General features: G+C 45.7%; 1 protein-coding gene across 1 annotated transcript in view; it reads left to right on the top strand.

Moving 5' to 3' along the window:
- Window positions 1-23,523, top strand: part of TENM4 (teneurin transmembrane protein 4) — a 520,289-nt gene that overhangs the window by 452,177 nt on the left and 44,589 nt on the right. The window contains 2 exon segments of the mRNA XM_025202552.1: window positions 11,664-11,896; window positions 20,165-20,319. Of these exon segments, the coding sequence (XP_025058337.1) occupies window positions 11,664-11,896; window positions 20,165-20,319 (388 nt within the window).

The raw sequence follows: 23,523 nt of genomic DNA, 5'->3' as shown, positions 1-23,523 counted from the left end.
TCCTGCATCCAATCCCCATCATGAAATGGGGCCTGGGTGAAGAGTTTCTTCCCATCTCCCCTGTGGAGAGGAGAAGGACTGTCACTTGCACTAGCAGAGAGAAATCTCCCAGGGGGAATAAGGAGACTTGCACAAAAGAAGGGAGGGAAGGAACGTTTGGGGAGAAAAATGGCAGACCAGAGAATTGTAGAATCATAGAAAGTTAGAGTTGGAAGGGATCTCAAGAGGTCATCTAGTCCAACCCCCTGCTCAAAGCAGGACCAGCCCCAACAAGATCATCTCAGCCAAACCATATTATCCTGGCAGATGAGTTGTGTATTCTGATTACATAAAATATCTTGTGGCTGAATCAAAATCTGCATGGACTCTTTGGTGACATTTTTCCCTGCATTTCCATGACAAACACACAGCCCTGTTCAAGGCACTGACCCTGATTCTGATCTCCTGCTCAAAATGAATTAAACAGCTAATCAAAATGAATTAAACAAAGTCAGTCAAGTTAAACCAGCTAAGTGACATCTGAATCAGACTTTGCTGCAAAGGCCAGATCCAAAGCCCCTTGAAATTAATGGATGGGCACCAATGACTCCAGTGTGCTGTGGATCAGGACCTACACAGCACCTCTGTAGCTGTATTGGAATTTAAACAGGCTTTTGGTGTTGGGAGTTTCACATAGATGGGAATGTCAAGACATCTCCTTAGTGATGTACTTTGGTCAGAGCCCTGTGTTTGTTCGTCAAGTGTAACAGCACGTTGCACATGTGAGGATAAAGACAGGTTGCTGTTGTGATGCCGACTTGCCTATTGACAGCAGTCTCTGCGTTCTTTGTGCTTCAGCTCAGCCACCTCAAACACAAAGACTGCAGGATGTGATATTTTACAGCTTTGTTTTAAGACACATGGAAGGGCCTGCTGTGGCTATAGTGCCTTATGGCCAGCAGTTTCTTTTCATGCCACTATCTCTGGTCCGATCCAATTGTTTGACATTTCTCTGGTTTCATTTTGTGCCGGAAAGTATTTCTTTTTCAAAACCGAAATGTACCAAAAAAACCCAGCAGGCATAAAAAAATATTACTCACTCTGGGCACATATCTGTCGTCATTACAAAAATAGGTTCACCCTCCAGAGATATGCAGACACCTCCCTATTCCAACAATGGGAGGCACTTCCTTGTCCAAATCTATCAGATTTGTAAATCAAGAAGTTGGAATTGGTCCAGCAGCCTTGTCTGGATTGTAGTGCACAGCATCCTTCCTTTACTGAAAAGTTATTTTACTGGACAAGGATGTGTTAGTCTAGACCCTATAGCAGTTTCATGGGATTAGGATGCCATTTTGAAAATCCCACCCTGAGTTGTCTCTGCATTTCAGTTTCATTAGAAACACCCTGCCACAGAGCATCAGCAGAACATTTCTTGATTGGAAAAGAGCAAATCAGAAACCTTGAAAGAGCAGCTTTGCCGATTTCTGCGAAAAGCTGCCGAGTGAAATGCACTCTAATGTTAAGCCTCCTGGAACCAGCATAGCTTCATCTGTGCAGACGCTTAGGTTACTGGATCCAATAAACACTTCTTCACTCCGACGTGCTATAAACCGAATGGGTTCAGATGCAGGCTGCCTAAAAGCCCTCGCTTTGGGTCTAAATGGATTGTATCTGTGCCTTCTCAAATCAGAGTTTCCTTTGGGATTAACGCTCTCAGCACTCACAGTGATATTTTTATTAGAGTGCAGCACTCTGTTCTGGAGGGGGAAAGACTGCTGCATTTTTGGCTCTCAGATAATTGCAGTGGGGGTTATGTAACCAGGCCCATGAAAAAACAGGGAACCAGCCATGGTTGAATTCTCTGCTGCTGTGTTCATGAAGTGAAGGCAGTAAACATAAAATATGTTTCCTCTGAACAAAGCCACTGCTCAGCTGCCTTTGTGAATTAGGAAGGACCTCATTGACCAACAGTGACAAAAAGCTGCAAAGCTTGCTAAAGAAACAAACCTCCATCCTGACAGATTATTTTCCATGCTGTCCAAGTGTGTGCGTGTGTGTGTGTATGTAGCTGTTCATTACTTCTCTAAATAATAAAGTGTGCCTGGCCCCATCTCTTGCATAAGTGAATAGCTCTGTGCAGGTAAGATCATACTTCCTTTGTGCTTTTCAGCAGTACATAAGTGAGTTCACTGACAAGTAATATCCGATATTGAGTAAATCAGTGTCATGCCTGCTAAGTCTTTATTTATTATTGCATTGTATGGTACGGTGACTGTCAAGTTTTCAATCTGCTAATAATGCTTCAAACTCTGCCGCTAACACCTCATTCTTTCTTCTATTCCCTGCTTTCCTGTCTTCTGTCAGAAATAAAGATTTCAGACATAGGTAAGCCAACCAGAGGAGAATTTTATGCCTTTCCTTGTCTTGTTGCCTGCTGTTATATGGTGAACAACAAGTGCCATTTCCAGATGATTCAATGGCAAATGAAGCCATTGTGATTAAAACTGATGTAGACAATCAATCATCAAAGCTGGAAACTATTAATCATGGATCATACAGGACTCTGCTTGGGCTGTAAGAGTCAGAGTCAGTAGAAACACAGACATGAAAAGCAGGGTAATGGTGGGGAGGGAAGCCAGCCAGCAATTGTAATGTGTGCGATTTTAACCCCATCAGACCCATTGAGGAAGGGGCAAAAGAAGTAAAGCAAGGGTGTCATCCACAGACAAGTGACAGTTTTCCTGGTCGTGGTGGAAAGGTAATACCCAGGATGTAAAAACATTGGACTCAAAATCTGCATTTTAAGCAGACTGCCCAATTTGGCCCTTTGCTGTACCCAACAGAATGAGTCTGGGATGTCGAATCAAAAGTTTCTGTAAGCTGAAGCATGGCAGAGAGCATCCACGTTACAAGAAAATATGTCAGGGCTTGGGTGGGAGATAACACAACTCAGAACCTTTGCCGGAAAACTCAATAAAAAGAAAAAAAAAACAGCAAAGAGGAGAAAACAACATGAGAAAGAGACTCCTAAATTGGAGCTTTGCAATGAGAATGTTTGTCACGCTGATTCCCTGGAATTGCAGCGGGTTTGAGCCAATCGAGTGCATTCAGGAGGATGTCAACACGCCATTGGCATCTGTGCTTGCAAGAACTTTGCTGGCTTCTGGTATATTCCTCCCCCTACCCGTTCTCCCAAGATGTTTTCCAAATTAACAGCTTAGACTTCCCTTTGGCATCTATTCCTTTTTTTATTTCTTTGGCATCGGAAAAGCTGTGCAAAAATTAAACTTCTGTGCATGCCAGGGAAAACACAAACAAAACAAGGGCTTATTTTTCCCCATGTGTTAGTGTGTTTCATCTTTGCCTAAGCTAAAAAATTTCCCTTGGGCCAGGCGTGCTCAACCCCTGCCCTCAGAGACAGATCTGGCTCCCAGACTCATGTAATCTGGCCTACAGGCATCCCTACAAGTCCAAAAATTTGGTAGTAGAAGAGTGGTAGCAACGTTAATTGCTGCTCCCCTGCTTCCAGGCTGAAGAAATGCAGGGCCCAATCCTGGCACGTGGGGCTGGGTGAGGGTAGCATGGGGCCTGATCCAGGCATACAGGGGCCAGCTGAGACCACACAGGGCCTGATTCTGGGCATGCAGGGCCTGGTAGAGGTCTGAATCTTGCACATGGGGCCTGATCCAGCCTGTAGACTGGTCCTGTGCTTCATATCTGGCCTGCAGGACCAAAAGGTTAAGCACCTCTGCCTTGGGTTAAATTCACCATCCCACAATCAGCCATCACAAAACCTAAGCACTGCTGTAATCCCACTGAGTCCAATTCCACTGCCCTTCCTGCCTGGGTGAATTCTGCCCTTCGTTCCTATATTACTCATCGTTTGAGGACAATGGCAAATCTCCTATTCGCTTCATGTAATCCCAGTTTGTGACCTTCACATCCTGTATATACAACCCCACAATAGTGCCGCTACCTGTAGGATGGGGGGCAACTGGTGATCAGGCAACTGTACTGCAGTTTGTGGTAGGGGAGGACAATATTTGAATGAAGGCTTACAGGGCTTACAGGGCAAACCAGTGACATTATGAAAAGTCCTTCAGGATTGTCCCTGTCCAAGCACAGCTGGCAGGACCTCAGCTTTCAAGTTCCCACCTAAAAAACAAGACATGAAGTAAAGAAGCAAAAACCCAGAAACATCTACTTTAATACACCATGAAAGGGGAAATGGAAGAGAGAAAGGAGATGAGGGGGGTGTATGTGTCACAGTCCAGTCCATGGCAAAACTAGGATAGCTCTTGATCCAATTTAAGAGAAATTCGGAATAACCCGGTGTTCAGTGGGCATTAGGGAGTCATCCACAGAGGAGGAAGGTCTGGTTTGGCTCCAAGCTGATCGGTATGGTCTTATCTGTAGCTCTAGTGACTTAAGTTCTCAATTCCAGTACGCTCAGACTATGGTAGCTGCCAAAAACAAGTCTTATCTGGGATTAGGATAGCTATGAATCTTAGACATGTACTTCCTTTATCCAGGGGAAATCTTTACCCCTCAGTGTCTGTAGTGAGGGTTAAAGCCTTTTGAAGCCTGATGCATAAAGGACACAAGACTTCTAGGAGTATCCATTATGGAGCTTGGTCCCGAAACGTAAGTGGGAGGTCCTGTGTTCAGTTCTCAATGACTACTAGGGTGTGTGAAGCAGGCCCTATTTGATTCGGATCCAGCCTGAATCAGGAACAGCGATTCAATTAGTTGATTCGGATCACTGTCCCTGATTCGATTCAGCTGAATCCAAATCTGAAGATTTGATGCTGATTCGGACAATCAGCGATTCGGCTATAGACACAGCTTTAAATGTTTTTTCTACATACCTCAAGGTACCAGCGTGGCTCATGGATGCTGCGATGCTGGGACAGATGGAGCATCCCACAGGAGTGCGGGGCGGCCCTCCATGGGCTCAGCAGCAAACCCGGAAGCGGGCTGGATTACTTCTGGTCCACTTCCAGGTCCACCAGGGAGCACACAGGGAGCACTCCCACATCCCCCCCCCAGCGATCAGCCATGGTGGGACCCCAGGTGTCCCCCCAGACCCAGGAGGCACTAGTTGCCGAGCCAGGGGGTGCGGGGGGGCCCCCTGTGTGCTCCCCGGCAGACCTGGAAGTGGACCGGAAGTGCTTCTGGTCCACTTCTGGGTCTGCTGCCGAGTGTGCTGGGGAATCCCCCCCACACTTCTGTGGGACACTCCATGCATCCCAGCATTGCAGTCTTCATGAGCCCCTGCTACCTAGAGGTATGTCGAAAAAACATTTAAAGCTGTGTGTATGTCCAAATCGCCGAATCTTTCCAAATTGTTCCGAATCGATTCAGAGGGTTCCGATTCGGAGAGATTAAAGGGTCCTCTTATTCGATTCAGATTCGGAGATTCGGCCACCGAATCAGGACGAATCTCCACTGAATCAAATCAGGGACCAAAGCTTTGCACAGCCCTAGTGACTACCATGATTACAGTAGTTGTCTAGCGCAAATTTTCATTTATGATGGCAACCTGCAAAGGCCCAAAAGGCAGCGCTTGATTTTGCATACAAATTTACCTCCATTCATTCTATAATAAAGGCACAAAACTTACTATGGCATCTGCCTCAGCGGATGAACAGCATCGTGACAATAAAAACCTGACCTTGATCAGCAGTGGCCTTTCTTGGCGGTGATGGGGAAGCATTTAGTACTGTGTGATAGAGCTCTGCAGCATTTGGCTCTTGGCTATCTCCTTGTAGACCGTGGGTGTGGCCATGTATATGGCTACATCTACACATACTGTCCTGTCCTCTCATTTCCCTTTCAAACTAGAGAGAAGTTCATAAAACCAACCCACAGACAACTGGCCACAAAAAGGGAAACTGGAGAACATTGTTGTAGGTCCTGATCAAAAGACCATTGAGCTCCATGGATTGACTTGTGGCATTATTGTGGGGCCTTAGTCCAGCTGGTAAACTTGAAAGTATTGATAGCCACAAGAAACTGAAAGAGAACTGAAGAAACAAGTGTACATTTAGTTTGCTGCAACATGTACTGATATAGAGTGTATCATGTAATAATGTAATGTAATAATATATTAGCTGATGTTATCATGTAATAATATATTAAGTGTCAACCAGTAAAAAGAGCACTGGCTTCACACCAGATAAAGTAAAATGGCCCCTCTGTAATCTGTAAAGTGCTCAGCACAGCAGGCAGAAACCCAGCACCACCAAGATAAAACCTCCTGGCCCTGGGCATTCAGCGCCTTTTCATTGATAGGAAACATGTATGATCAGCAGTGCCCACAGCCACATTGGGTGGTCCTTAGAAAAGGAGACAGAGAGGGGGAAGAAGGGTAACTAGCATGAAGGAGGTAGCATAGCGATTATTTCATGTATTACAGGAGAGAGAAAATCTGACAAGGAGAGCTCCCTTCCTGCCCCAGTTTGCAGTGTTTTCAGCTGTTCCTCCAAGTGTTACCAGATGCCTCAGGTCAGCTATCTGTCTAGGCTACTTGGGGCTCATCCTTTGGGCAGACACACCACAAAGTAAGATCTGGTCCCCTTCCCAAGTGCCACTCCAGTCCTCTTCCCCTCCCCAATCTGTTGCTCTGCTTCCTGCCCTGTGTTCCCTGCCTGGTCTCATTTATACACATACTTTTCTGTCCCACAGTGTGCCAGAGATGCATCACTTCAGAGCAGACTCAATTAATCAAGTCTGCTCTGCACGTGAGCTGAGGCAAATTGTGCTGCGCCGCGTGCAGTTGTATAAGTGGAGAAATGCACATCAGCACGTGGAAGTGGCGGCAGTGTGCTTTTGAACTAAAGCATCTCTGACATATTTTAGTTCAAAAGCATGCCACCACCATTTTCTCAGCACTGATGTGCATTTCACTGCTTATAAAACTGCATGTGTCATAGTGCCGGGCACTTTTCAAATCACCTGGCACTGTGGCGCTTGCATGTGTAAAAATGCCCTTAGGTACTTAGGATATACCTGACCCTATCCTGTGCTACTAATAAGAGGCATGGAAGAAAATCAGCAAAGGGAGGTTGGGTGTCATTTGAATCAAGACTCAACATAATGTGGGCATTTAATGAACCTTGTGTTTTCCCAAGGCATCATAGATAGCATCTGCAATTTAAAGAAGCTGTCTCGCTTTTGCTATGTTTTTGAGTGCAAGTCTTCAGCTAATGTAAAGTGCTGGCCTCCACTAGCTCTGGCTAAGGACCTGACCTTTGATACTGAAGACAGTGTGCCACAAACTCTCCCAAGAGCCTGGCTAGGATTCAGCTCACTTGATTACTGCTTCTACAGATTATTCCTTTAGAGCTCTAAAGTACCACAGTGGCCTCACATGGTGTCCTCTGAACATGGGTAATTGCAAGTGGTATCAGGAAAGGTCTGAAATCAACTCGAGGTGCTCACTCTCAGTCCATGGTGGCAGCATCACTATGGAAGACCGTTAAGCTGATCTTGCTTAGTGTTATAGCTTACTCCCTCGGTCTGATTCTTACTGTTAGTTGCCTTAGAGAGTGCAAAGTGGAAAAGCTGTAGGACTCAGCGCAATGCTATGCAATGTAAACCAGTACAAATGAACTAGATGCCTCTTATTCCCTCTCCCTGATCTAAATGCATGGCAGCTGAAATGACAGAGGTTGGGGTAAGACCATTTGCAGCTGCATTTACAAAGATAATACATGCCTCAAGAACCTTTCACTAACCCCTTACCAGTTGAACTCCAGACCAGCCTTTAAGTGATGCAGTTATTACCCTCTGAGCAGTGCTTTATTTAAAATAAATCTCTTTCTTTGCCTTTTCTGTGTTTCACTTATTAGTAAGTATAATAATGCTTCTGTGGCACTTATAGAGGATTAACACTAAATGCAGGCGGTCAAGTTTGTAATTCTGAATCTACAATGCTTTAGCATCTGTGAAGTAACACTCATTTGAGGAATCTAAAATCAGGACCTAGATCAGTGAGTCTAACCTCAGGTTACCAGCAGTTGCTATTAACATTACACTGATGTGACAGCCTTTAATGTCACAATGAAATTCGAACAGGAACTGGCATTTTCATTTTTGTTTCCTTGCTCTTCAGCAACCATGTTGTTCTCACCTGCCACGTGGGTTAGGATTGGGAACCGCTGTAGGGTTCTCTCTTATTAAGGAAGATATAGCAAAAAGACATCCTTGGTTATGAAATGCAAACTACCAGACTAAGACTATGAAGAGGAATAGAAATAGCAATAACAGGGCGAGGAAGGACTCTTGGGTTGTATGACAACTAGGATTCCTGGGTTGTATTGCTAGCTCTGTCACTGGCTCATTTCCTCCTTGGGTCAATCAGCTGCCTCCATTTGCCCATGTGAAAATTGGTAGCTCTAAGACTTAATTAAAGCTCTTCTGGATTCCTAGGCAAAAGATGCTAAAGAATTGCAAAACCTTATTTATTATTAACATCCTCCTCTGTCCACGTTCCTCACATAGCAGTGATTCTGGGCAGCTCAAAGGCTGACTGACATTCAGCTGAGCCTTGTGAAGATAGTCAGCTGAAAACACAAGGGCCTGATCAAAGTGGAACGGTAGATTCCCAAAGGAGACTTTTTTCCACCAGGGTTGAAGCCACTTGCTTAGTGTGAGTGACATGCAGGTAAATGAAATAATACCCTACCAGCCTGCTGTCATTGGAAAGGTATGCAGATGGAGACGGAGCTGCCAGGTTGGAGATGTCTTGAAGGTCAGAGCATTTTATTTAGCAAGAATCAGTGTCATTTGTAGAGATGAAATCTGTTCAGACTTTAATAGGATAAATCACAAGGGATGTTCTAGGATAAATCAGAAAGGCTTTTTTATTTCCCAGAGTGTTGGGTAATTTGAATAAAGAACCAACATCACTTTTTAAAACCAAGAAGTATGCAGTATTTAAAAAACAAAGGGGAGAGATTTTTTTTTTTAATATGGAGGGGTGGGGTCAGCATGACTACCGACATTTCTGTCTGGCTGCATATAGAATAATGGATTATTTAACGTCTATTGAGTGCAGATTTGTCCTCCGTGTTTTGTAAATTTTTGTTCTTGAATTTATTTTTGGATCAGAGGAGTTTGGAGATCTTGTGGATGCTTTGGGGAAATTGGAGTATGTGATGGGAGAATTTTTCAGGCATGTCCTCATAGTTACCTTGCAATTCTGAGAAGGAAATAGAATTGAGTTCATGGAGTAGGTATTATTAGTTTAATCTGTTGGTTCCAGGGCTCAGAAGAGAGTGTAAATCAATAGCTAGTGGTAGCAAACATTTAAGCTTAATAAAAGAAGAGATAATATTAAACCGTATATAGTTTCCTCCAAAGACACTGGCTTAAATAAATAAGTCTAAACTGAAGTCTGTTATTGTTTCTGGCTAATTCCATTCTGCAGTCTCTATTTAGGGGCCATTACTATATTTATTTCTGACTTTGGTCTCAGGACAATTTGGTGCAGTGAGCACTTACAGAAAACAAAATATCGCCTTTCAGTCAGTCCACATGGTTTCTCACCCATCCTTTCTCGTTTTCCAGAAAGCAGTGAATGAATGTGGTGACAGCAGGGGACTGGAAGCAAGGGTCCTCAGTTCTGTTCCCTTTACTGCCACTGGCTTGCAGTGTTACTTTGGCCAAATCACTCAATCTCTCAGACTGTCATTTTAAGAGTTTGATTGAATGCCAAGGCAAAACTCTCCCTTACTTCCATGGGAGCAGAGTACAGCCCTTAAAGCAGGGGTAGGCAAAATGCGGCCCGTGGGCTGGATGCTACCTGCCAGGCCATTCTTTCCGGCCCGCGGGGCTCCTCAAAAATTTAGAAGATTAATATTTATCTGTCCTTGGCTGCCTGTCATGCAGCTCTCAATGGCTTGCCAAAGCTCAGTAAGCGGCCCTCTGCCCGAAATATTTGCACACCCCTGCCTTAAAGACTTTGTTCAAGAAAACAGGAGTTTTACTGTTGAGTTCAGAGGGAGGAGACTCAAACTCCATTTGAGTAACGTTACTTTGCTCTTCAGTGCGGCCCATAGATCTCAAAGCTCTTTACAAATAGGTTGTTTTCTGTTCATTGCCACCATTTTACACATGGGAAAATTGAGTGACAGAGAGGGAAAGTGGTTTGCCGGAGATTAAACTGCAATGACTCCCAGTCCAGGGCTCTATGATCAGAACCTCACTGCTTCCCCATAAGGTTCATGATTAGGGCCCTGAGAAAATAGCGATTTCGCGGGCTGCACGGAAACCACAAAATTTGCTCCACACCATGATTTTTATGGGTCGTGAGCATGGGCGGTGTAAGGCCAGGGCTAATAGGGCTTACCCCCACAAATGCAGGGCAGCCCGGGTACGGGCTCTAAGTGTCTGCACCGTGGGGGACGGGTGCGCACAGAGAGACACGGAGCCTGCAGGCGGCCGGCATTGCAGCCAGATGGCATGTAGAGCACTGCCCACCACAGCAGGTAGGTCGGGGCAGGGGAAAGGAAAGGGGAAGGAGCATGGGGGTGTGCAGATTGAGGCCCCCACGGTGAGGGAAGGAGTGGGGTGCAGGCAGGGGCAGGGGTGAATGGGGCCCCGGGGCAGGTTGTGGGATGCTCAGAGCCCAGGCAGCTTGTACACAGGTGCAGGGGGGCCCAGGTGGGTCATACAGGGGTGCGGGGAGGCTCAGGAAGCTGAACCTTGGGAGAGGCTCAGGGGGTACGTGCCCCCCGGATTTGTGCGTGGGGCGGAGGCGGACTGCCACTGCGGGCTGGGCTCTGCGTCCCACTGCTGGTGCCTCGGAAGCTGGCTTTGGGAGCCAGTAGCTGGCTTGGGGAGCCAGTGGCAGCAGGCACGTGGTGCCCTGCTTGGCAGCTGCTCCCAGGGCAGTGGCCGCAGCACACACAGCCCAGCCCACAGCAGCAGCCCGCTTCCACCCCATGCACAAATCCGAGCAGCACGTGCCCCCCCAGGCCTCTCCTGAGGTGTGTGCAGCTGCGGGAGTCCTGCCCCCCACGCCTCTGGACAAGCCACCCAGGCTCCAAGCGCCCTTGGGCTCCCATTCACCCCTGTCCCTTCCTCTGCCCCACTCCCTCCCTCACTGTGGGAGCCTCCATCTGCCCCCCCATGTCCCTTCCCTGACTTACCTGCTGTGGTGGGCAGTGTTCCACATGCCATCTGGCTGCAATCACGGCCACCCACAGGCTCCGTGTCTGCCTGCACGTGCCCTTCCCTCCACCGCTGTAGCCACCCAGAGCCCACTCCCGGGCTGCCCTGTGGCCTTCTGTGCTGCCCTACATTTGTGGGCGCTAAGACCTGTTAGCCTGGCCTTCCACTGCCTATCGCCCTGTGCCTGCCTGCCGCATGTGCGCAGGCAAAGTATCATTTTTCATGGAACTACTGGGACCCATTTGCCAAGATCAATGGTAGTTTCGTGAATAGTCCATGAAATATGATACTTTACCCACGCACATGTTGCAAATTTTCAACGAGAAATCCGTGATTTTCTTAGGGCCCTACTTATGATGCACCCAAAATTAGTACTAACAGGAGCACGTGCAATAACAAAGAAAGCCCACCGGATCCACCATATTAGTTCTGTGCGTTGTCCTACAGAAATGGATCCTGACATCCACCAAGGAAAATAACACTCTTGTGTATTTGGTTTTCAGCCACAGCCCAGCACATAAGTATTACCTGACAACAGACCCAATCACTGGCTCCATCTACCTCTCTGACACTAACAGCCGGCGCATCTACAAGATCAAGTCAACCACAGCCGTGAAGGATATTGTCAAGAATTCAGAGGTGGTGGCCGGGACTGGGGATCAGTGCCTTCCTTTTGACGACACCCGCTGCGGAGATGGGGGCAAAGGCACCGAGGCTACGCTGACTAACCCCCGGGGTAAGAAATCAGCTCTTCTTAGCCAGTGTTTTTAAGAGATGGAGTAATAGGCCTGGAAACACAGAGCAGATAGGGCAAGTGCAACCACAAGCACCCACAGCCAACACATTATAGTAACTTAGCCTTGAGCAAGGGCTTAAACAAGGTCAAGTAAATGGCTCTTCCCTAGGCTCATTCAGTCCTTGTCCATTTGGGTTGAAACTGCAAAGAAGGGCTCAAGTTTGGGGGATAATACTGTGGACATAAGTCCAACGAGAACCAAACTAAAATCCACCAGTCAAGTTTCAAACCCCACTTAGCCACCGAGCCATACTCAGGCAGCATGGTCAGACAAAGAGACAAAGTGCTTTAGAAAGACCATTCTTTACAGTTGATCCACTATAATATTTTCATCTGTCCTCTTTACTCCACACTAAGTGGAAGCTAAACCATTTGAACTTTCAGCTGGTTTCATTGAAATACAAAGCTAGGGTGGCTTAGCTCCACTATGCTGGAATAGGAGCAAGGAGATTAAATTGTTTCAGTCGATCGTCTGACATGCACTCCCAAGTTGCCCTGCCCCACTTTTTTTTAAAATGTGATATTATATCTGCCCACACAGAGGAAGTAACAATTCTTGGTCTGGATTCAGTTCAATTCAGTCAGTTTAATGAGGCTTTCTTGGCATAAAAAAAAGCTGAACAAATGTTACTACATATCAAATAGAAAGGAACCCACAGGTACCCCTTCATATACCCCATGATTATATAAAAGTGCCTGATCGCTTGTGTTCCCTTTGATCCCAGCTTTGTCTACAGAAGAAATTTTATTTTAAATCTGGGTAGTTAAACCAGTGCACAAGGCTACATGGACACTAATTTTGATAGGAGTGTGTTATTTCAGTGTAGCTTGAACTTGTTTCTGATCAAACGTACCCCCAAAGTGGAAGAAGAATGGTGAAGCCAAAGTAAAAACATCCGCCCTGGTTAAACAAAGTGAGTTTTAGTCAAACCGGTGCAGTCTTGTGCATAGGATTCAGATTGCCCTCAGACTGTCAAGCTCTTTCTACAGTTACCAGTCCCTTGAGCAATCCACTGCTTCTTGGAAAATCAGCTAGCGTCAGGGGGTGATAAACACAGGAAAGAAAGCGCTGCTGGAACGCACATCTAACACAAATGTTGGTGACCAGAAAGCCCACGTTTCATCCAAGGATTAAAACGGAGGCATATTTTCATTTCCATGTATGTGTTTTCTCACTAGCGTGGGGGGAAGTTGGCAGGCCTTTTGTTTTCACTCAGTCTTGATAGACTCGGTTACAAAGACTTGTTCTCACTTTAACAGTAGATTGTATTCAAATGCGAGGACTGGGTCTCAGCCAAAGGGATGCTTTATTTCACTTGAAGGAAACCCCTTCCTTCCTGCCATGTGAGGGACTGCTGGATGTGTCTGAGAAGGGAGAGCCTCTGCAGAGAGTGGCTCAGGTGGATGCCGTTGCAAACAAGGCATATATTCACAGATGCACAGAAGTTCAGGGACCTCGTGAGATCATCGGGTCCACCCCCCTGCTCTGGGCAGGAAAGACTGCTGGGGTCAAATATTCATGGAGCCCATATTACCTAAACCTCTGTTGTATCTCCTGTGAGTCTTCTTGCCTCTTGGTGAGGACACTGGGTGACTATTTTTGTGGTGTGGGCTCTAAAAGAGCAATATCACACTTGGGGCTGTAGCTGAGCTGTCTGTGCACATCTGGCATCATCAACGTGTTTCAGGTAGCTAAGAATTTGAAGCACTCCTGTCTCCCCTCTGTACAGCTGTCTCCAAGATGATGGACCTCCCTTGGGATGTCTGCAATAGGATAGCATTGCAAACAAGTTTCTGGGACCTCTTCCCATGCTGCTTTCATCAATAGTTGAGGTGGAGGTAGAGAGGCTGGGTATTTCTTGGCTAGGCAAGTTAGCAAATTCTTTTCCTTGACACGCTGATAACATTACTGTTATTGCATCCAAGAAACACAGGCTGATGTAGCGACCTTTGTGTCATCTCCAGTTGTGAGTCTTTGTTACGTGTGGGCCTGTTATGTTTCCCGGCAGGATGCAGAGGAAATTAGCTCAAAACGCCTTGCGCTGTTGTACACTGAGAAACACTGAAGGCGTCACTGCTGCCTGCAAAGCATTCAGAGGACTGCTCACGGATGCCTAGAGTGCTCTGGATTACCAATGAAGCTATTGCTAAGCAATATTTACTATAAGCACTGGATTGACAAAGAATATAGCTGCTTGCACAGAGGTTATTGAGAAGAATCCTTCCCATTTTCCAAGGAAAAACAGTGAAAGGGAAGTCGAATGACTTGGCCATGAGGTTAATGTACTGTCTAAATATATCAGGCATGGGATAGGGAAACAGAAGACCTGTTACCCTGTTTCTTTTGTTGCTTTGCTGTTCTATCTTGAGGAAAAAAAATCACTTGCCTCTCTAGGCTTTGATTGCCCCATCTGGAAAAAAGGGGGATGTATGTATTTCATAGACTTCATAGACATTAGGGGCTGGAAGGGACCTTGCGAGATCATCGAGTCCAGCACCCGCTGCCATAGGTAGGAAGTCTGCTGGGGTCAAACAATCCTAGCAAGATAAACATCCAAATGCCTTTTGAATGAATCCAGAGTAAGTGCTTGCACCACCCGTCTGGTGCAAGGGTCTGTTCTAGACCCGGGACACTCGGACTGTAAAGAAGTTTTTCCTTACGTCCAGTGTAAACCGGCTTTCCAGGAGTTTGTGGCCATTAGACCTTGTTATCCCTTGGGGAGCCCTGGTGAACAGCTGTTCTCCCAGGTCCTGATGTACCCCCCTTATATACTTATTTATCTCCCTACATACCATTTTTAGTATGTTACTGTAGACTTATGTAAGGTTTTATCAGGGGAACAAAACTCAGGAGTCTAACGCTTCCAACCCCATAATTGAACAACTGGATCTATCTGGGACACGCTTGGGATACGCCTACACTTGCCAGAGTGCCATACTGCAACATGCTGCACACGTGGGCTACCTCTTGAACAAGAAGCGGTGTAGCTGTCTGTGTACCACTAAGCTCTGCCTCTCAGAAGGGGTGCTCCTCCACCCCCAAAATTCAGAAGGGACAAGCTTGTCTTTTCATTTCTCTTGCTTCACTACAGAACCTCCGTGGGCTTTGGAAATGTTGCAACGTATTCATACGTTGACAGTGGGAGAAGACATCATGTAAAGGCCCCTACACAGATGTTTATAAATGTTATTACTCGATGTGCGCAAGTTCTGTTTCTATCCGGAGCTTGAAAAGTTAGCAGACGTGGCTCCAGCAGGGGTGACTTGAGTCCCATTCATCTCAGTAAATAATAAAAGCCAAAAAATAACTCCCACTATATACTGTCGGCATTGTTTGTTAGCTCTCTGCCCCTTGGCCCGGCAGAAGTATCCAGTGGCTGTTCTTGCATAGTGGGGCTTTATTTTGTAGTGCTACAACATGAAAGAGATTTACTAGGAGGTGTATAATCAGTGGTCCTCAAGCTGCCCAATGTCAGACTCCATAGCATCTTTGGAGGAGCAGCACACCTGTGAGAGAAAAAGGCAGTGGAAAGTAAGAAGGAGGGGCTGCACTTTCTGCCACACTAGCTGAAGATACCCAGAAGCTCGAGCATCTGCTGCCAAGGGAAACCTTTGGAAAGCTCAGCTGACAACTTGGTTCACCACTGCCTACAGGACTCTGATCTTTGTAAGTCTGAAGCTGCTTTTTGATGCACAGGAGCAGAGATTTTTATTTCTAGCAGAAGAGCAAGGACATCTTTCCAAACTGTTTCCATGTGCCAAGGAAGCTTTGGCCTTTGCTTGCACTTGCACAGGGATCTTCACCTGCCAAAAACGGTTCATGACATAAACCAGCGGTTCCCAATCTGGTTCGCGTATCACCAGTGGTACGCAAACAACCTGTCAGTGGTACGCGTTAACAGATTTATTATAATTACTATATATGACCAAAATTTGCTGGTGGTACTTAAGGTTGTATCCTTTTAAATTGGTGGTGCGCAATCTGTCAGAGTGTGGGAACCGCTGATGTAGACAGTGGAAAATCAGCCCAATGTAACAGATCCTCTCTTCTGACTCACCGTCGCCTGTTCTACCCAGGACTTCCTGCTGGGATGTATTAAAATGACAATAGATAGATCCACACATAAAATAAGGGCCAGTTGCGGTGGTGATGCTATTTGTCACATCTATTAGGAACTGGTCTGACACTTCCAACTCATTTGCCATAGAGCACAGCAAAGCCTTTCAGTTGCTAATGAATTTCAATATACCCTGTAAATGAAAGTGTTATCACTTTCTAATTATCATCTGCTAATACCGATCCTCTTCTACAAGCAATCTAAGCAAAAATTAAAACTCCAGCTTGTCAAAGCGTTTTGTTTTCATCTAAGCACTCGCCAGTGGTTCTCATCAGGAAAATGTTGTGGCAGTCGAAATTGCCAAGACGCCTGCAATTAACAGAGATCCTTGTGACAAGACTGACACAATATGAAGACAGTTTCAGAAGGGGGAAATGAAAAGAGTCCATCCATTTAGCACCACAAAAGAGATGCAAAATGAAGTAATTAATTTGGGGACAGATCATTTCTATCAGCATGTAGTACTGCATGCGTAAACAAAGCCTCAATTGTTCACTAAGTACTCATCAATTCTACCAGAAATTTAAAAAAACAAACAAACCAAGAACAAAAACAAAACAAAACAAAAAAAAACCCCAGGCAAGTCAAGAGGTTGGTCAAGCAAGCAGGAAAGCTTCAGTTAATAGAGTGAAGTTACATATTACACTTAGACAATAGTACCCTTAAAACATGAGCATCCACATGTTAAAGCTCATTAACTCGTGCTAAGCACCCTCAGGGTTACACCACTTCAGGGGAGGGTTAACTCTGGGCCACGATCCCTAGTTTGTGTTAGGGAAACTTCAGTCTACTCCATGGAAATAAAATGAGCAATTTTGCAGTCCTCCGGCATCCCAGGATGCACTGCTCCCAGCCCTCTCCCCAACCCAGGATAGGCAGAGGGCCCAGGTGTACTGGCTCTTTGCCCCGCCCCTGCTCACCAGCCCCCCCCTAGTGGCACATCAGAGCTGTGCAGGCAAGAAACAACATTAACCCTTTCCATGCTACTGCTCGCAGCACTTTCTAACTTAAACACCGCTTAACGTTCCAGACTGAGTGTGATCTAGGTGTAATTTGTAACTTCACCCAATAGAGTCCTTCACCATCTCTTATTTGATCAGGGTATTTTGCAGAAGACGTCTGCCAGCTATTTGGCCTTCAGAACAAACATCCGACTCTCAGGTATCAATTTGCATTCCAGCATTACTCTGCTATGTCCTCATGCTGTGTGGTCCTGGCATGACAAACAAATACCGTTGTGTCAAAGCAGTCCACCAGCACAACTCATCATCGTGACACTTCAGCAACACTGCAAGCCCCACTTGCTACATGGGATGTCAAACTATCTCCCAGGAACCAGCATGATTTTACAACTGCAGTGTTGTCTCAGACCATAATGTTCTGTGGTCCTTTCTCGGGTAACATCAATGAGTAAGGTAACCACCAAGCTTTAACAGTGCATGGCATAAACCAGCACCGAGGATGCTCAACTCAGGGATCAGACCAGCACACAGGACAAAAGGGGATCGACTGGAGCATAAGACAATATCGCACATAGAAACCCCAATCGTTCTTTTCTGGCAGAACATGGTGGTGGGTGCTGGGTTCAGTTTTCTCTCTGAAGGCCCTTGCCTGTGGGGCCCTGCTCATATCCAGACTGTCCTCCCTTCTCAACATCTATGAGTCCACTGTGAGAGACAGTGAGATGCCTGTGGCTCAGCTGCCAGCAGCACACTGATGACACTCCATCATATATTTCATTCTCAACTGACGCCATCACTGCCACTACTAACACATCAGGCTGTCAACAAGAAATCATTGTGAGCAATGAGAGCCTGGCTCAGGTTGAATCCAGGCATGGGAAAGTTGAAATGGAAGCAGACTCCTGAGTCACTGATTACAGCCCCCTGCTATTGCAGGCATCACATCCTATAACTCCCTTCATAAACCTCCGCAGAGTAATTAGGTGCTTTGCTCTCAGCAGTCTTATAGGAATGTTCTTCTAGGCTCTTCCAGTGGATTGGAAGCAGGAAATCCTTCAAAGAGCTAGCCAAGATGATGTCTCCACCAACAGATGCTGTCTCCATCAAAGGCACGGAGCCATGCAGCCCTTGTTCTTCAAGCCTCGATGCCCTGTTGCACTCCCCCCCACCTGGTAGCATCAGTACCTAAAACTGACTTCTTCACTTCCTGCTTACTGGGAAAAATTGTCCTTTCCTCCCAGATCAAGACCTGGTGATGAAGTTCTGTGCTTTTGCTACTTCTGAGCAGCCTTCCCTTTGGTGACTCTGACCCTCAACATTAGGAAGATGCCTGGGCCTCACCTGGTTCAGGATCAGGCTGTCTGCCTTCTCCCTGTTCCAGGGCATTGCAGACATCAGGCCCATGTATTGAGTCCCCAGAAGTTTCTGGTGCCAGGCGATGGATTTGGTTTTAATCTTTGGAACCGTTACCTGTAAAGCATGGGGACAGCTGTAACCGCACAGAGCCCAGGATGAAGCGGGTGAGAGCAGGGAACAAAACATTCTGGCCGTGCAACAAACTTCCAGATGAGATTAGGTGAACACAGAGCTTAACCAATGGCAAAACCTTCTTCTTGGAAAAGGTTTTTCTACCATCTGAAGGGTACTCAGAATACTGACACCCTCTAACTAAAAAGCCCCCTATAAACCCAGCCAAACAAAAAAGGAAATGAATAAAAGCTAAGAAATCAAAATCTACCCTCAGCAGAGATGGGGATAGAGAAAGGACATGGTGCCGGGGATTCATGAAATGCACAAAGATCTTTCACTCTTATTACTGAATACACTTGTATGATGCACTGCCTGAGACAGATTAGGTAGAGAGCTCTGTTAACTCCAGTGAAGTTACTCTTGATTTACCTTGGTATGAGAGAGAGGAACATGGAGCCCTTAGTTTCTCTTTTCTGGCTCGGCCTGTAGCTCAACCGATGACCAGGCAAGATTACTTTGTCTTTCATCCTCCTGATTTGTAAAATGAAGAAGATCATGCCTACCGCATAAGGTGCTGCAAGGCCTAATTAGAGAGTGTAAAGCCCCATGAAATCCTCTGATGAAAGATGCTTTAGAAGTGCCAGATACAGATAGCTTGGGAAAAAGAGGTTATGCAAACATGACAGATACTCAGAAAGTGAAGGGGGAAGATAAGGGGAAGGGAAGTGGCCTAGCTTTTTCAGTGAAAACAGTGAAGCAAGGAGCAGTGGTCTGATGCAAAAGGTGGGAAAGTTTCAATCAGAACGTTTGTTGTACGAGAGAAGGGAATTAGGTAATAAAATAAATCACTTAGATCAGGGATGTCAAAGTCACCCCTCCTCGCAGCCTAGATCCAGATGTGGCAACAGCAGGGCAAGCAAACGCAGGATGAGTGATGGTGATGCGGGGCTGAACTCAGCCATTGCTTGCCCCCCACTGCTGACGGGCATCTCAACAGCACTTTGTAGCCCAGGCTTTGGCAGCAGGCCCCGCCCCACCCACTGGTTCCTGTATTCCCCGCACAGGCAAGACAGCATGGCAGCAGGGGGGCAGATTTGGCCTATGGACTATATGTATGATACCCGTGACTTAGGTGAATTCAGAAACAACACAGTTAAAATCCTATTGAGATTAAATCTAGAAAAGGTCCTCCCATGTCCAGGAAGTGGAAATTAATCAACCTATCTGGTCTTTCTCATCAGCAATTCTCCGATAAGCACCCTGCAACCATCTCTTCATTAAAACCATTGGACATCAATACCACAAACCTGTATTTCAATGCCTCTGTGTAATGACGCTGAATTACTTAGAAAACGGTTCCTTTCAACAATTCACTGAAAATCACACGCTGTTTCCAAAGAATGAGCAGCGATCACTGGTTAAAGTTGTAGGACCTAGTTCTCTGCTGGTGATGAGTAGAAATGACCTCAGTGGAGCAGGGCCAATGTACCCAGTGGAGAACTGGCCCATTACGTAGCCAACTGCAGTAAAATTAATTCTTAATCCATGAAGTGACTCGCATCCAACCCCCTCCCACCCATTTGACTGGGCCGGTTGAATGTGCTGTTACCATCAGGTAACCTTTCATTTCTAATTGTTCTGTTCTCGTCTTCCTCTAGGCATCACTGTGGACAAGTTTGGGCTGATTTATTTTGTGGATGGCACCATGATCAGACGCATTGACCAGAATGGCATCATCTCGACCATGCTAGGTTCCAACGACCTGACATCTGCCAGGCCCCTTAGCTGCGACTCTGTCATGGACATTTCTCAGGTACCAGAAATGTTATTAAATCTGCTTTACTCCACAATATTTAATACTCACTGTCCTCTAATGGCCAGACAAGCGCTTGCTTTTTTTGTCACTATATAATTCGGCACTGCATAGTTTTAGGACTGGCTCAAATTAGCATCTAGGAAATAGTGGCTGGGTGTTGTGGTTGGTGCCAAAATTAGCAACAGCAGGAAAACAAGAATTTTGAATTGCATCAGATTGCAAATCGGTGGCAGCTACCATCATGCTGGGCATTTAAGTCCTGCTGCTTACAGGGGGAGGGGGGAAATCTCCATTTGATGATTGCTTTATTTCTGGATGATGAAGTATGCAAACCTTTTACAGCCCAGGACTCAGCCCTTCACAGAGTGTCAGTTTGGAGGTACAGTCCTTTAAAACCTTTTATGCCACTTATTATGGCATGGCTAGAAGAATGTTGCCCTGTTCTGCAAAACTACAGATCATAGCTGGAGGGCTAAGTACTGTTATTCAGCCACAATGGATGTCAATGGGGTTTCCCTTTTGTAACTGCCTACATAATTTTCATGCTCCCTTATGGAATCTGTTCTTCGTGTTTTTTTCCCCCCTAATTTGAAAAGATTACCCTCACTTCTTTGTAACAGGTTCCCACTGTCTGCAGTTTATGAACAGGCTAAAATTACAAGTTTAAACGCTCTCACGCCTCGTAGAGAGAAGTAAATTTTGATGGTTAAAGGCCATCTTGTATTATAATGGCTCCCATCTCGCAACCATATTCTTTTCTGTTAGTGCCAGCTACAGCAAGGTTATTGTGGTCCAGGCTTTAGGAAAAAAAAACATTTTCAGCCAGGCTCTGGCTTTTATGTAATAATGTCCCCTTTAAACGGTCCTGAGGTAGATTCAGAAATGTATCGTCTGCAGTGCCTTTCTTCTGCTTCTTTCAAATGAAAAGAGCTGTTCTCCAGTACCCCGGTCTGCAATGGAAAGATGCATGACAGACAAGGTTTTAAAAAAAATCAACTTGGGAGTAATCTTTTCATCATTTACAGTGGCTAGAAAGGTCTCTGCAGTCAGGCCCCCGAGGCTCTCTGGGACAAGAGGGCATGAAATATTTAGCTGCCGACGCTGACAAGAAATGGGTTTTAAGAAATTGAAAATTCCCTTGTCAGTTCCGAGTAAACCCTGCTCTTGATGCTAACTCAAGGCTGCAGCGGAGCAGTGCTTTCAAGACAATTGGAAAGTATGGAGGCATGCATTATTGAAGAGAAAACCACAGGCTATAGTGTTTTACCACAGGAAGGGTTAAAGCAGGCCAGGGGCCAAGAAAAAAAAGGGATTGTGAGAACAGAGCTTAGCATCTAGACAGGCCTCAACTTGCTACATGCAGCTGTGAGATGCATGCCTCCAAAGCTGGGCTGTCCGGCTGAGATTCATGCCTCCAAAACTGGGCTGTCCAAAGCAGAGTAGACCAACATCTCTGGCAACTGAGAAATAAATAAGCCTAGAAAGGCTCTGAACATGAGAGATCACAAATAAACCCAGTCTGTGGCAGCAACATTGGACAAGTGGATCACAAAGCATGTGAGACTCCTGTGGCACTGGTGGGTCTGACAGGGTCTCCTCTGCTCAGCCTCTTAGAGGGCATTGATACACGTCCCTTTTCATCCCGTGACGTGCCAAAGATGCAGCGGGTTGGAGCAGACTCGATTAATTGAGTCCGCTCCAGATGCAAGCCAACGCACGCTACGCTGCAGCACGTGCAGTTGTAGAAGCAGCGAAATGTGCATCAGCGGCGGTGCACTGTGATGATTAGAAATTGAAGGTGTTTTAGAAATTTAGGTTTCAAATAAAAAATTAAGGTGTTTTAGCTCAAAAGCACACCATAGCCATTTTCTGCGTGCTGACGCACATTTTGCCATTTCTGCGACTGCATGCGCCGGAGCACCAGGCGTTTTTAAAAACACCCGGCACTGCAGTGCAAGCATGTGTACAAATGCACACAGAGCCCCAGCAAAAGTGAATGTATTGGGCCTGAGGTTGCCGGGGTCCCTTTCACTTCCCTCTGAGCAGGTAGATGACCTGGGAAGATGGGAACGAGGAGGTTTATTACAGAGGCAGGGCGACACCCTGAAACTGCATTGCACTGTCTGTGCCATGGTGTGTCTCATTCAACAATGCCGGAAGCAATGCAGTGTGGTATTGTTTCACTCCCAGCATACAGGCATGGTGGGGAGGCAAGTTAGGGGATTTAACAAGCAGTGGGGTGGGGAGGATGGGCAAAATACAACTCTACTCTGTGCCTTCTGATAAGGTAACATATGATCCCTTAGGGACCATAGCGAGCCTTTCTAAATTAGTCATTCTGTGCAACCAAATGGGACTGTATAGCTATGAAACAGCTTTTAATAATAGTCAGTCAACAGGCTATTTAAAAGCTTTATAAACATTCATAGACGACCAAGTACATTGTCCAGAGCTGCTCTCTGAACACAGCACTGCAGATCTCTTTCAATGCACACATGCTGTGCAAGGATTTTGGATCATTAGGTGGCTCCTTTCAGCTCACCGTTGAACCATTCCTGCACTGATGAAACATGAAATAAAATAAAATCATCACCAAATGTATTTCTATACCATTGGTAATGATCTATAGTCTGGAAATGGAAAAAGGACTCCAAATCATGTTAACATTTCTATGCTAGTCCAACCTGCTCTCAGTGCTGAGGTAAAGTCCTCTTAGGTATGGCATTATTCTTGGCAAATTAAACAGTATCCTCCGTTGAAAGGTGGTGCATGGTTAAAGAACAATATTGGGATCTTTGACATTTCTATTGCTGGTTCAGTTTATGCATCTCTATAATGGGTCAATACAATATCAATACCTATCTTTTACACTGAACTCAGTCTTTAATGAAGCATTATGAAAAACCCACCTGGGAGAAGCAGGCATTTATTTCAAGCTGTGAAATTGAATTCTTTGAGAATTGCTGTTTATGTATGTTCACAGGAATGAGACCCTGAACTAAGTTTTCAAAAAAATGTTCCTAGTTTGTGTACACAGAATTTGTCATTGCAAGGCAGTAGTATAGTTAATGGCACAAGCAGTTGTACACAAGCCATGCAGTATGCGCATACAATTTAAGCACTTTTTCTAGAACATCTATCCTGTGCTCTCTAGAACAGGGGCTATCTTTTTATTATTTGATATTATGGCTCCTAATACAG

The sequence above is a fragment of the Alligator sinensis genome, unplaced genomic scaffold (assembly GCF_000455745.1).
Source record: "Alligator sinensis unplaced genomic scaffold, ASM45574v1 scaffold1089_1, whole genome shotgun sequence".
In the NCBI taxonomy this organism is placed as follows: domain Eukaryota; kingdom Metazoa; phylum Chordata; order Crocodylia; family Alligatoridae; genus Alligator; species Alligator sinensis.
Note: the sequence above shows the minus strand (reverse complement) of the source record. Positions and strands in the feature narration are given on the sequence as shown.